This window comes from Cryptomeria japonica, chromosome 3 (assembly GCF_030272615.1).
Source record: "Cryptomeria japonica chromosome 3, Sugi_1.0, whole genome shotgun sequence".
Lineage (NCBI taxonomy): Eukaryota > Viridiplantae > Streptophyta > Pinopsida > Cupressales > Cupressaceae > Cryptomeria > Cryptomeria japonica.
Window position 1 is genome coordinate 814,138,650 of NC_081407.1, and position 14,139 is coordinate 814,152,788.

Here is a 14,139-nt window from a genome sequence, read left to right on the forward strand (position 1 = left end):
CTACATAAAATATTAAAATTAGTAATATATCTTGAAATCTAAAAATTAAACTTTAAAAGGAAGATTCAAGATTTTAAATTAGGCAACCTCATGATAAATCTTGAGTTATCATTTCCTAATTTAGGATTTTCAAAGCAAAATTTAAATCTTCAAAAATGGTGCCAAGGTGATTACGCCATACCTCCACTTGGGAATTAATTCTAAAAAATGATGCAAAAATAGGAGAATTTGCTAGGCAAAATGTAGATCAAGACTCCCTTTAGCAAAATGCGCCCCCTTTAGCTTGGAAAAGAACTCCACCTTCCACTAGCTTCTTCAAGATCTGGAAATTCGCCTTCAAATGTCTTCAAAATCTGGAAATTATCCTCCAATCTAGCAAGAAATACGTCTCTCCAATAGCCTTCAAGATGAATTTCGCCTTCCTTAGTCTCCACATCTGGTAGAAATTCGCTCCTCAAATTGCTCTTCCAAATCGCACTTGAAATGATGAGTGAATGATTTGAATAATGAAAAACATGCCTCAAATATATAGAGCGCTCACCATTTTATTTCCATGGGCCGACTTGGAAAAATAGGCCAAAAGATAAATAAAAATTAATAAAAGAAGAGGCCGACTTGATAAAAACATTAAATAATACCCCAAGCGCTCCAATTTTATTTTATTTTTTTAAAATAATAATAATTAATTTTAAATGCCTTTCTAATTAAAATTTTGATTTTTTAAAGGCATAAATTAATTATTGAATGTTTTGCGCACTTATTAAATGTCAATTTAATTTCAAAAATATTTCAAGGTTTTATCGAAATTGGCATTTAATGTGATTTGAAGGATATTGGCGCCCAAGCATGGGAAAATAATAGATATCAACAAGATCGCTCTGGTCCCTTGGAGAGGGACAGGAGCGCCTATACCTTTTGGACCTCACACTTCTTGTTTTTTACGTCCAAGACCACATTTTTGACGTCCAAGATGGCATTTTTACTTAGAATTTCGAGACGTCCAAGATGGCATTTTTACTTAGAATTTCGAGTTCAATTTATTCGATCTTTGAAATGAGTGCACTTTAAAGCATTTTCGCCCTGGTCCCTTGGTGAGGGACAGGAGCGATTTCATCTTTTGTCCTTGGTCTCTTCAAATCATAAAATTGTCTTGATCCTGCAAGAACAGTGCAAATTTGAAATTCAAGCTCCGGTCCTTCAGTGAGGGACGGGAGCACTTTTGCAATTACAAGCCAATTCGTCCTTTGCTAGCTTCGAAAATTATCTTCAACGGATCGATTGCGTCTTCCTTCACCCACCTCAAACGTAAAACTTGTTTTTCTCTTGCCCGAATCTTGTCTTGAGGGAAAATCGCTCTGGTCCCTTGGAGAGGGACAGGAGCGCCCTAGCTAGTCACCTTGGTCCCTTGGAGAGGGACAGGGGCGAACTTGTTACTTAGGCCGATTTTCTTCATTGTGGCGTACTTAAGTTATATTCAACGGGCAAAACATACTTCCCTTGACCTCCTCAAATCGCGAAACCACTTAAATCTTGCAAGGATAATGCGAAATCGGAATTCAAGCTCCGGTCCTTCAGTAAGGGACAGGAGCGATTTTTGCTCTCAGGGCCAAATCATTTTACTTTTCACTTCAAATTTCCTTCACGAAGGAAAATATCATCTCTTTACACGCCATGAATAAAAGTTCGAGTCCAAACAAGGTCTAAAAATGTGTATATGAATAAAATCGCTCTGGTCCCTTGGTGAGGGACAGGAGCGAATTTACCTATCTAGACAAATACTCCATCATTTCATCGTCCTTAATCAAGTCTGGATGCCTCAATTTGTCCAAACAAGGTCAGGAATGACTCCACTAAGCTTTTTCACTCTGGACCCTTGGTGAGGGACATGAGCGATTCGCCTTGGACCCTTGGAGAGGGACAGGAGCGAAATTCGCTCTGGATCCTCAGTGAAGGACAGGAGCGAAATTTGACTTTTCGAACTCTCTATCAGGATAATGTTTATGGAATATAACATTTAAGTATAAGAACTTATACTTTAAGTTATATTCCATATATACTTTCAGGATGTTTGAGAGTGGTTTCAGACCTCCAGGAGTTATATAGCAAAATCTAGTTTTTTTGAGGTTTTTCAGTTTCCAGACTTAGTCAAATTTCAGGATCAAGACATTCCAGACTTAGCCAAATTTCAGGATCAGGACTTTTAGACTTAGCCAAATTTTCAGGACCTGCTATCCTATTGATCTCCCCGACAGCACTCAAAATGCAAAGGCTAACTAACAAAACCCTAAAAGACCAAAAAAACAAACCCTAAAAAGCAAAAAAAAGCAAGGGTCCCCATTTGCAATGGGGCGATGTGTGAAATGGTCACAACAGTTCCCTGTCACAATACAGAGCGGGGTCAAGGGGCAGCGCCCCACGAGGCAAAAATACTCTTATTATTTTCTAAAGGCATCGGGCGTTATTTTTCTATTGGCCCACGTCCAATTAGGGTTACCCCTTAACCCCCCAAAAAGTCACATGTTTATAAAAAATGTTTTTTTTGTTTGCTTTTGACGTGGGTGACGTTTGGGCGTCTCCCCGTCCCTCGAGAGACGTCGGGGAGACGCCCAAACGTCTCCCTAGGAGACGCGGAGATGTCTCGGCATCCCGGCGGCGCTTGGGTGGCGGTGGTGGGATGGCGGGGGACGTCGCGTCCCCGTCCCCCCGTCCCCGAGACGTTTCTTACGGGGGACGCGGCCAAAAAAGGGGGGGACGCGTCCCCGTGGAACACTGGAAAACTCCCATAGATTGCATAACTGAGGGAATGGAAGACCTTCCGAGGGGTTGTAGCTGAGAGTGGAAGATACTCAATCTTCCATATTGAGCATATTGAGTTGCTACATTTCCATGGTGGATGGGGTTTATGATATTTTCAGATTTGTCAGATTGAATCTCATTGTATATCGATTTTTTATTGGAAAGAGAAGCCGATCTTATTGGAGGAGTATTGGGGGCTAAGTGACAAGGTTCAAGTTCGAGTTCGGCAACTATGGAGTTCAGATGAAGTTCGGCAAGGGCAAAAAGTTCGGAAAAAAAAATCGGCATCAAATTCAACTTATATAAAAAAAAAAATTTAAATATTAGTAATATATCCAACAAATTATCAATATACTTAAGATTGCAGAATAGACTCAAAATCATTATAGAAAGATGTAACATTCTTAATATAAACCATAGGAAACATGTGATATCACGATTGTCAAGTTTTTTTTATCAAAAAGATACAATCAAAAGTCGAGACTTTAGAACTTCAAAAAAGCTACAAGTCATCAAGACTGCGAAGATGTTTTTAGTCAAAAAGGTATAATCAAAATTCAACACTATAGAGCTTCAAAAAAGCTCCAGTTCGTCAAGAACACATGGCTGAGCTGCTGTTGTAGCATCATCATCATCACTCAGATCAATATCACTGCCCAATTCATCATCCACAAAGTCAACCTCAGGCTCATCTACAACTCCAGTTACCATGTCTTTTGAAATTCATTGTTGTGAAGAAGATGTGGAGTCATTTGCTGATCTATTCATGAACAATTTTAAATTGCTCCAAATGTAGACAAGATCTCCCAACTTTTCGGACAGCAACTTGTTCCTCTTTTTGGAATGGATGTGGTCAAAGCAACTCTAGTTCCTCTCGCAAGCTAATGAACTCGCTCCCTAACTCAATATTCGAATGGCAAAGCGTTGTAGTTCAGGATTTTGTGCTCCATAGCTCATCCACCATCTATAGCCAAGTACCTCATCTCGTGTCATATCATCTTGGGTTGCTTCTATTCCAAACAACCCTTCTTCTCTCTTGTATTTCCAACTTTGGTCTCTAATTAGACCTGCAATTGTTCTATCTCGTTCAAGCCTGCTAATGGCTTCATAAAACCCTGGCATGATTTCAGGATCACCTTGTCTATCAATATGAAATAACTTAGGCTCCAAATAGCATGTTGCTGCATGCAAAGGTGTGTGCATCATCTTCCATCTGGAATCAACTATCTCCCAAATCTCCATGTACTCTGCTTCTACATTATTTAGTGCTCATTGAATAGATTCCTTACAACGGTCTATGCTTTCATAAAGCATGCCAAGGCAAGGAGTGTCACCATCCACCATACGAAGAACATCAACAATTGGTCCACATATATTCAAAACTTTTGCTCCACTTTCCCAAAAGTTGCTACTCAAAATGATTTGCTCTATGTTCTTCCCCTTAGCACTTTTAGAAAGTGCTGAACTTTCCCACTCATTGGAACAAACAACCAATCTCAAAGCTGCTTTCTCTTCAATCACTCTTTTCAAAGTGATATAAAATGAGGCAAACCTTGTGTCACAAGGCCTCAACAACTCCCTAGATGCATGTTGTCTGTATAGACTCTATGTGAGACGGTGGTTTCTAATGAAATTTGTCACTGCTCTCCCTCTATGGATTGCTTCATGTATCCATGGGAATTTTGCCAAGTCATGAAGCAGCAAATCTAGACAATGGGTTGCACATGGGCTCCAATATATCTGTGGGTACTTCTCTACAATCAGCTTCCCAACACCCACACAATTTGCTGCACTATCAATAACCACCCGAACCACAATTTCCACCCCTGCTTCAAGAATGGCTTCATCTAGTATCTAAAAAATATATTCTGAAGTTTTCTTCTGGTTCATGGTGTCAATCACTTTCAAGAAGACAACACCTTTAGGGCAAGCTACTTAAACATTAATCAATGGCCTTTGACATACATCCGACCATCCATCACTCAATATGGTGCAACCTATTACTTTCCAAGAAGCTTTGACCTCAGCTAACTTTTCTGTCACTCTATCTTTTAACATCTCTAAAAGAGTCGTTCTGAAAGACTCTGAAGTTGGAGGTGTGTACCCTTTGCCAAACTTTGCAACTTTCTGAATTGCATTACGGAAATGAGGATTTCTTGCCACATTGAATGGAATAGCACTTGTATAAAACAAATCAGCCAATGCATCATCCACTTGTTGTTTCTCTACCGGTTTCCAAAAGCTTTTCAGTGTTCCACTTCCTACTGATGCACCTGTGGCCTTGGGTAAACTAGAAGAGGAAGAGATAGATGTGAACTTGGACACATCCTCTTGAATTCTTTGTTTTTTTTGTGTCATCTTGATCATTCCTACAATCAAAGAGGATTGTTCTCTTTCTAAAGTAGCTCTCATTTCTGCAATCACTTTTGGACATGCAGTAACACCTCCTCCTGCACCCCCACTAATTCCAAGTAAGTGGTCTCTTGCCCTTATTAAACTTCCTTTGAAAGGTTTCTTACATTCCTTACAAAAGAGTTCATTACCATCACGTGTCACACATTTCCATACTAGAGAATCTGATTTTTTAGGAGGCATTTTATTACAATCTGTACGTTTCAAAAGAAAAACAATATTTAGTATTTAAATTATTTACATTCTATTTAAAAAACATCAAAACTAAATATATGAAATTTTTACTTTTGACTCTAAAAAGGAAAAGTAATATTAAATTATATTTCAATAAGCATAAAACAAAAATATATCAATTTTTATTATTAAATCTTAAAATATCTTCTAAAACATGTTTTATCTTTTTATGTAAAACATAAAACATAAAATATAAACATATAAAATATAAAAACATCTATTTAAAATATAAATTAGAAAACATAACATTTATCTAAAATATAAATTCTTATAAAAATATAAAATTTATCTTAATATCTAATAAAACATAAAAATATAAAAACATTTATATAAAAGATTATCTAAAATTTATCGTGTTAGCTATTCTGAAAAAAATTAATTGTTACCTATTTTGATAATTGATAAATAAGTTTTTAAAAATATATCAAAATTTAATAGTTACGTATTCTAGAAAAAGAACAATAGAGAAAAAAAATTGGCAGAGGAAATTAAAAAATGGCGGATGTATGATGGCCTACCTAGGTAAGTTAGGCGACCTGAGTTGGGAGCTCCAATGGCACGAACACGGTGTGAACACGACGCGAACGCGAAGGCACAAACAACAAATCTATGCAAGTGGAAACACGAACCTCTGCAAATACGATGGCCTTGTTTCACACCTCTGCGCAAACATGAACAGAAGAAAAAATGTCGAAAACCCCACTCACGGAGAACTCATACATTTTTTAGACGAAATCCACATCATATTTATAAAAAAAAAGTCAGAAACCCTAAAAAGCGCCCGAAAAAAAATATGTTTTGAAAAATGGGACACTAACGTGGAAGCCCTACAAACTTTAGGCCATTTTTGACGATTTTTTTGAAATTTTATGGGTTCGCCGAATTCCGAACCCCAAGCCAGAAGTTCGGCGAACCCTATGACTTAGATTGGGGGTAAATTTGTAAGTTTGCTAATCATATCTCAGGACTGAGACTAAATCGTGCTCCTACCTACATACCCACGATTTTATTCATTCTTCATCATTGCAGCATCGAATCCCATATTTGAAGCCAGCGATATTTTTGGAAAGGATAGGTGATTCATCCTGTGACAATTTGAGGGGGTAACGTGGAGGGATCAGCACCATATCAAGTCTAAAGAAAAAATCGTTGCAGTCAGCCTATACCCTCGACTTTGCTCATAGCCCATCCATTTGGCATCGAATCTCATCTACAAGGTCAGCACCACACTTGTGAAGGAAGGGCGAACATTTTTAGAGAGGAGTTTGAAGCCTAGCAGCTGATATTTCATTTATGATCTGATCATCCATGGACAGCAGGGGCGATTTTGGAAACACCTCATTTTGATAATGATGTGGGCTCAACAAAAGGATATTGATTGCTTCTTCATCCCTCCATCAAGGCGTCTCTACCAGGTTCTTTTGGACAGTCTTTCAATGAATATTTGATGATATTTATGTATGCAACCATGGCTGTCTTGTACTCAGAAAATTATGAGTCAATAATAAGTTGATCTTGGGACATTGTGTTATCATTGTAAGGACTTATTGAAACCTCCTTTTGAATGAAAGAAAAGAAAATAAGGTTGCATTCATAAATCAGGCTTGTCTGAGGACTCATGCCAACTGTTTGTTAAAATGACAGCAAGCTGTTGGTGTATATTAGTGTGTCTAAAGTAGCATAGAACTATATATTTTTGGTATCAAATGCATCTTTGTGATTGTCCAATTCATTAGGAGTTGTTCATTGTTGATTATTCATGAGAAGTGTGTGTTTGAAGACCTCCATATCAAACTGAAAATTCTGAAACACTCTGTCAGCATAACACGCAAATCTCAGAACAGCATAACATGCAAATCTCAGAACAGCATAACACACAGTTTGGACAGTAAAATATTCCTTGTTCTCAGTCATTATAGGACAGGGGATATTACAACACCAATGGATGAAAAAGGTCTGCACGCATCCCAAAACATCAAATCCACCGTTATATGGGGTCCAGCACACTTAGTTTTACCCCTACACAATTTTTAGCAGTCAAAACAGGGTAGTCACATGAGAATGCCTAGCCTAGGGCTTGATCCATGTTGATTGTAACTAGGTAGAATGCGGATTCCAATTGCCTTAAGGCAACATTGGAATTCGCCAAGGGCTGGGCCCTTCTCTCCCCTCTCACACGCCACACTAAAGGGAAACGTGTTCCCCCTAATAGGGCCGACCCTATAACACACGCCACTCAAAAGAGAAACGTGTTCCCTCTAATAGGGCCGACCCTATAAAGTAATAAAATAAATAAAAAAAGGATCAGCACCAAGCCGACCTCAAATAGGTCCTCTTGCCTCATATAAATAAACAACTACTTGACCTCATTAACAAACAATGAAATCATATGCGATAATCATTCTGCAAGTGTGAAAATCAGAAAGAAAAAATTCTAAATGCGAAGTGAAGGAAGTGTGCATTAAGGCGATTGTTAATACAAGGGTGAACTTCAATAGAAGATGCGAATTGCAAGACATATGTGAAGCCAAAGACAATTTCCAGATCTGTTCATCTGAAGGTCATCTTGTTGTTATATGCAAAACAAATTCAAGAGGTGTATTGCTGTGTGAAAGGCTTAGACAAATTGGTGTGCCACATCAAAGCTACCAGCTAAGTAATGTACTGTTACAATTGGATATAATTCATAGTCAGATCTGAGGATCTGTTGGCTGGGTTTTTCCTCCTAGGAGGTTTTCCCAGGGTATTTGTGTGTCGTGTTCATTTTGCTCAATTTATGTTTATGTCTAAGTCTGAAAGTAATTAAACTAAACAGAAAATCTATTGATTTAGTAATTAACTTCAGTTTTCTGAGTATAGTTTAAATCTGAAAGTCTAAAATTCAACAATCCCAAACTCCACCAGTTCAACGGCCCACTCAGAAACCTCAAGAATCTTAAAGTACATTGTCTCCCCTACCATTCCTCAGAATTTGAGCCAATTTGGCCAGAGGAATGTGGGGTTAAGAAGACATTTCCTCAGAAACCCTGGTTTTGGAGGGTTTTCAGACCACCTGTTACAAAAATGCAGAAATCTTGCTTATTACACAGACTTTTCCTGCCAAATCAAAGCCAAATGAACATTATCACATATGCCTATTCAAATCAATGATTTAGGCTACACATGGAGTCTGTACAATGGCCGTACCAAGCACTTCTACAGCAAATTTATGGAAATTTCCGAGTGTTTATTGAAATCTGATCACTGTCTTACATCCAAACTTCATCATCATCATTCTTCTCAACCTCCAAGGCTTTAAACAAGGTTTCTCCAACCTCCTCAACCAACTCCAACTGAAATTTGAATTAGGTAGCCGTTGGAGGGAGACTAGTTACAAAGTGACAACAAATTGACAACAAAAGTTGTCATCAAATTTGACAACTTTGCACAAACTTCACAACCTATGACTTTTGCCCATGCAACTTATTAGGACACATCATAAACCTTACAAATAGGCCACATAGAAGCCAAAATACATTGCTTGCCTCATTTAGGCATATTGGATGTCATTTGACCATGGTTGACCAAATAGGCCCTAAGAAGTTCACACTACAAAAATGGCATCAAAGCTTTACATGGCTAATCAAAACAACTCAAATGGTCTTGAAAGACCTTATTACAACTCAAAAACATTCAAAGAACCTACAAACACTTCTAAGAGCCTTCATTGCTCAAATGGTCTTCAAATCGTGCAAGGTGCTCCTGCACCAACTACCATGGGAGAAATGTTCTCATAGATGTCTGGGCAGAGTTTATTTGTTCACCATTTTGCAAGTGTTCTAATTTCTAACAACATATTTCGGAAAAATAAAGGTTAAGTACTTAGAAGACTATAGGAGGCAAAGTTGACAGGAGGATGGCAAGAGAAAATTAGAATCAAACAGGGAAAGTTTCAGGCATATGTTTTATGTCCAGCCACTGGGTACTGCGAGCTGGAATTAAGAAAGCACAACAAGATTTAAAACATGAAGATGTTAAGGTAAGTTGGAAAGAAACTACATGCATCGGAGATTCAAAAATGTTTGTACTTTTTTTAGCATATGACCTATGCATATATAGGATCAGGATTGAAAAATTATTGAGAACAATGCACTCTAAAAACCTGGTCTGGTTAAAATAAAATCTCATTAGAATCAGGAGTGTTGTTAAGATTATAATCCTTTCTGTCACTGTTCTAGCAAATCTTTATGCTAAACTTTAATGTAAATCTCTCTAACTTAAAGAAAAAGCACAACGTCCCTCCAGATCTAGTCTAACCAGATTCTTGATAACAGAACATACTAAAACCAAGTCCAGATAAAATTAGAATCAAGCAGTGAAAATTTCAGGGATATGTTTTATGTCCAGTCATAGGGCACTGCGAGCTGAATGAAGGAACCACAACAAGATTTAAAGCATGAAGGTGCTAAGGTACGTTGGAAAGAAACTACATGCATCCGAGATTCAAAAATGTTTGTACTTTGTTTAGCATATGATCTATGCATATATTGGTTCAGGATCGAAAAATTATTGAGAACAATACACTGTAAAACATGGTCTGGTTAAAATAAAATCTAATGAGAATCAGGAGTATAATTCTCTGTCACCGTTCTAGCAAATATTTATGCTAAACTTTAATATAATCTCTCAAACTTAAAGATAAGGCACAATGTCCCTCCAGATCTGACCCAGGCAAATACTTGATAACATAACCCACTAAAACCAAGTCCAATAAATGCAGGCATCACCGTCATTAGAGTTAATTAACACATCTGGTTAAACAAAACCCAATTCCACGTATGCAACAATGTAGATCGGGAGTGTTCTCAATGACTACAATAGTTTTTATTCTCACAAATCTTTGAGGACCAAAGCAATGTAAAATATACGCTTTTCTCGAAACTTTAAACAAAAACAAACAATTCACAATGAATTCACATAAAAGAATGTCTATTTTACTATACTGGCCCAGTTTACTATTAAACTCCACAATTAAGCATGCTTGAGCCAGAAGAAAAAATTACTAAAGTCCAATTACTTGGTACCACATCCAGTGGTTACAATTGAAGCTATGCTACCAAAGATCCCAAAAAAGAATGACACCTACTAAGGTTGTAGAGCCAAAATTCCTAATATGGATAAAATAAGAAAAAGAAAATTGATCGCTGATAACCTTAATTGTTCAAAACATATAACTGGGATCAGCTGTGTTTTATCCAGATTCTTATGAAAAGTGGCTGAAACAGAACTGATTCCAGATACACGTTCCAAAAATGAGATCCTGTAAACATAATCTCAAATTTCCGACACTGCCGAAAACTCCCATATGCATGAAAAGGGAAAACAAATGCAAATTAGCTTACTTGTATATAACAAACCGTCAAAAGATCAGCCAATTGACGACATAAATCCTATGCAATATCAATCTACGCTTAAGTTAACATGATTACCTTATTTAAGTATAAATTGACAGTGTAAGATTACCTCGTCAACAATTTGCAGCAATTTAACAATATTGAGGCTTAAAACAAAGAGATCGCGCGAAAACAAAAAATTAAAGGTGATAATTGTGAAATACCTGGATCATAGGTTTTCCTCGGATAGGAACCAAGGGTTTTCCTTCGAAGCGAGAAGAGCGATAGCGAGCGGGGATAATTCCTACTACTCTGTTGCGGCCACGGTTCGACCTGACGACCATGTACAGTCCAATTGCTGCAGCTGCTCCTGCTAACAAACCGTGAACGATCCATGCCTTGCCCTGTGATGACTCTGAAGATGAACATATTCCTTGCATTTTTGCAATTCACGTTTTAAATCTCCTGCACTATAGAATTTTTACATGAGAGGATACTCAGGTAAATTGGATCTGATTAGTTTTTCTTTGGATTGAGGATTACGAACCACGGGCTTAATCAACGAATTCTTTGAATTGAGATCGATTCGCCTCTGTTCAATTTTTTTCAGTAGTGAGCAAACTAAAGGAAAAAGACTGGGAGAATTTACAGCCTGTATGATGAGTTTTTGAACGACGAAATATTTTAAATATACGGGTGTAAGCAAAGAGAGAATAATAATATTGTGAACTTTGGCTAGGAGTCTCTCATTAGCAACGTAATTTAAACGGATAATTTTTATTAGTTATTATTATTTTGATATTTTTTAATTGATTGAAGTTTTCTATTTCTTATTCTGTATTTATTTTAATTATTATCTATAGATTAAAATGTTAATATTTTATTAAAAATGATTAAATATTATTTAAAGATTTTTAATTTTTTTTTTTTTTTGTTATAACGAAAAAATCATAGTTTTTAACAATATAAATATATAATAAATATTTCAAATATTTATTATAAAATATCATGATAAATGTATAATGATTTATATCATATATATTATTGTACGCATATATACATAAATTTTAATTAGCATATATTTAAAAATAATAAAACTATAAAATTAGAACTAATAAAATATAACATGTAAGTACATAATATTTCTTCACAATTAAGACGTCTTCTTAAATAGGCATTAATTTTCAATGTCTATATTAAATTTATGACCTAAGTTAGCTAGGCATTGATGTTTTCACATGGATGTATTTAAAGAATTGTTTTATTTTTCTATATGAATGAATCATTTTTAGTAATATACTTGTTTTATTTTTTATGTAACTTTTAATTCTATTTAAAGTTATTATTATTATTTTTATAATTCTTTTGTTTTATTTTTATTAAAAATATTATTTTTCGTCTTGACATTAATCATTATTCATTAGTTATCATTTATTATTCTCTAATACCATTTATCATATATCACATCATTATAATTAATTATCATGTACTAACCCATTTATTTATTTAATTAAACAAGAGCTCATTAAACTCTTCCATTAAAATTTCATTCTCATCTCATCAAGGGTATATGCACGAAGTTGTGGTACCAAAAAGGTGTCACACTTCAAAAAAAATGAAAAATTCTCATAAAGCGCACGCCTTATAAGGCGCGCGAGTGCGCGCGCCCTATAGTGCACGTGCCTTATGCGCATTTAAAACTTTAAAAAAACCTTGCTTCGCATTTTGGATGCATTATGCATTCCCAAACCCGCATTTTGGCGATTTTGGGTGCCATTTTCTTGCGCTCGCCCTTTGTAAAAGCTTGATATTGGGCACTAAGTTGTCCATCTCTCATCAAAATGTCGCCACGCCATCGAAGAGGTATGTATTTTTATTTTCTTATTGTCATTTTTTTATTAATTTGAAGATTAAACTAGGTTTATTGATTTAAATTTATTTTCATTATCAAGAAATGAGATTAGACAAGAAAATGTTGAAAACACTCAATCACCTCCTCATGAAGACCATATTGAAGAAGAAGCACATCAATCGCCTCCTCATGAAGACCATGTTGAAGAAGAAGCACATCAAGAACCTCCTACAATCCCTAGACATCCCATAGGTACACAAGAAAACCTATTGGGTCAAATAGAAAATAGTCAAAAAGAGCTTGAAGGTTTAATCACAAGGCTAAAAGATCCCACTGGAACAAACTCCCATAGGACAAACCTTGCCAGTTCTTTGCAATCTATTGTATCTCACATACAATCTATGAGTGGGCAAATAAATTTTTGGTCCAGTAAGAAGGAAGAACAAAAGCAATTTTATGCTGACAAATTATCATATGCGGCAGTGAAGAAAAAGAAAATTAATAAATTTGACTTGTGTGCTCTTTTTACGAACCCCCGAACGAATCAACCTTTACACCTTAGATGTAGGAGATTCCCTATTCATTGGTGTCATCATGAAGGGATTAAGAACAATTTTTGGGATAGGTGGTGGATGGTATTTGATCAGCCCCCATGCAATAATCATGAGGTACCCCAATACTTTTTGAGAAAATTGTACTGTGAGTTTGTCCTTAATGAGATCCCAAACTATTTTGATTTTCTAGATTTTCAAGGTAGAGGTGGGGGTTCCTCGCATGATAGAGAGGGTGCACAACGTGATCCAAATCTCCCACCAAGACCTTTGGCCAAACCTATGGTGGAGCATGTTATTATTGCTTCCATTGTGAAGGAGAGTATTGAGGTCGAAACTCTAGACTCGATTAGCTCACTCACTCAGACCCTTATACAGTATGCTAGGCCTCTAGTAGAGGGTGATGCGAGTGATGATGTTGATTCTTCTAGGCAACGAGTTCCAGCTCATTTTTGTCAATCTTGTGGTTCTCTTTGCACTTATGATCCTAATAGTTCTGAGAATGCGCATGCACGAGCAGAGTTTCTCTACAGAGAACATTGTCATGACAGAATCCTTGTTGAACGAAACATTTGGCATTAATACCCAAGTGAATTTCATTACAAGTTCATTTCATTCTTATTATTAAATCTTATATGTAAATTTGAGAATATATCTAAATTAGTAAATTATTATGATAAAAAATTAGGGTCAAAGTGTTCACAATAATAGCAACATTCCTGCAACACCCTTTTTCACGACTTCGTCGACTCCACAGGTATACAATGAGTGAAGAAATATAATTATTATATGTAGATAGTTGAACCTTATGTGAATGATTTTCTAATTACTCATTTTGGATGTCAAATAGTTTGATGATAGAGTTTCAACATCAACCCCTCGCAGTGTATTTCATCAACAATCTTTCACCCAGGTAAACAAT

General features: G+C 36.3%; 1 protein-coding gene across 3 annotated transcripts in view; it reads right to left on the minus strand.

Annotated features, from left to right (window-relative positions):
• The window catches only part of LOC131068899 (3-deoxy-manno-octulosonate cytidylyltransferase, mitochondrial), a 75,883-nt gene extending 64,336 nt beyond the window's left edge, over window positions 1-11,547 (minus strand). Inside the window, exons 1-2 of one of the 3 annotated variants that reach the window (XM_058004183.2) lie at window positions 11,362-11,513; window positions 11,039-11,279 (exon numbers count right to left, since the gene is read on the minus strand). In XM_058004183.2, the coding sequence (XP_057860166.2) occupies window positions 11,039-11,254 (216 nt within the window). In that variant the 5' untranslated portion in view covers window positions 11,255-11,279; window positions 11,362-11,513. Of the gene's footprint in view, window positions 1-11,038 lie in introns of all 3 variants that reach the window. The other 2 variants (XM_058004182.2, XM_058004184.2) reach the window with 2 other exon arrangements.
• Between the last annotated feature and the right edge of the window lie 2,592 nt (window positions 11,548-14,139).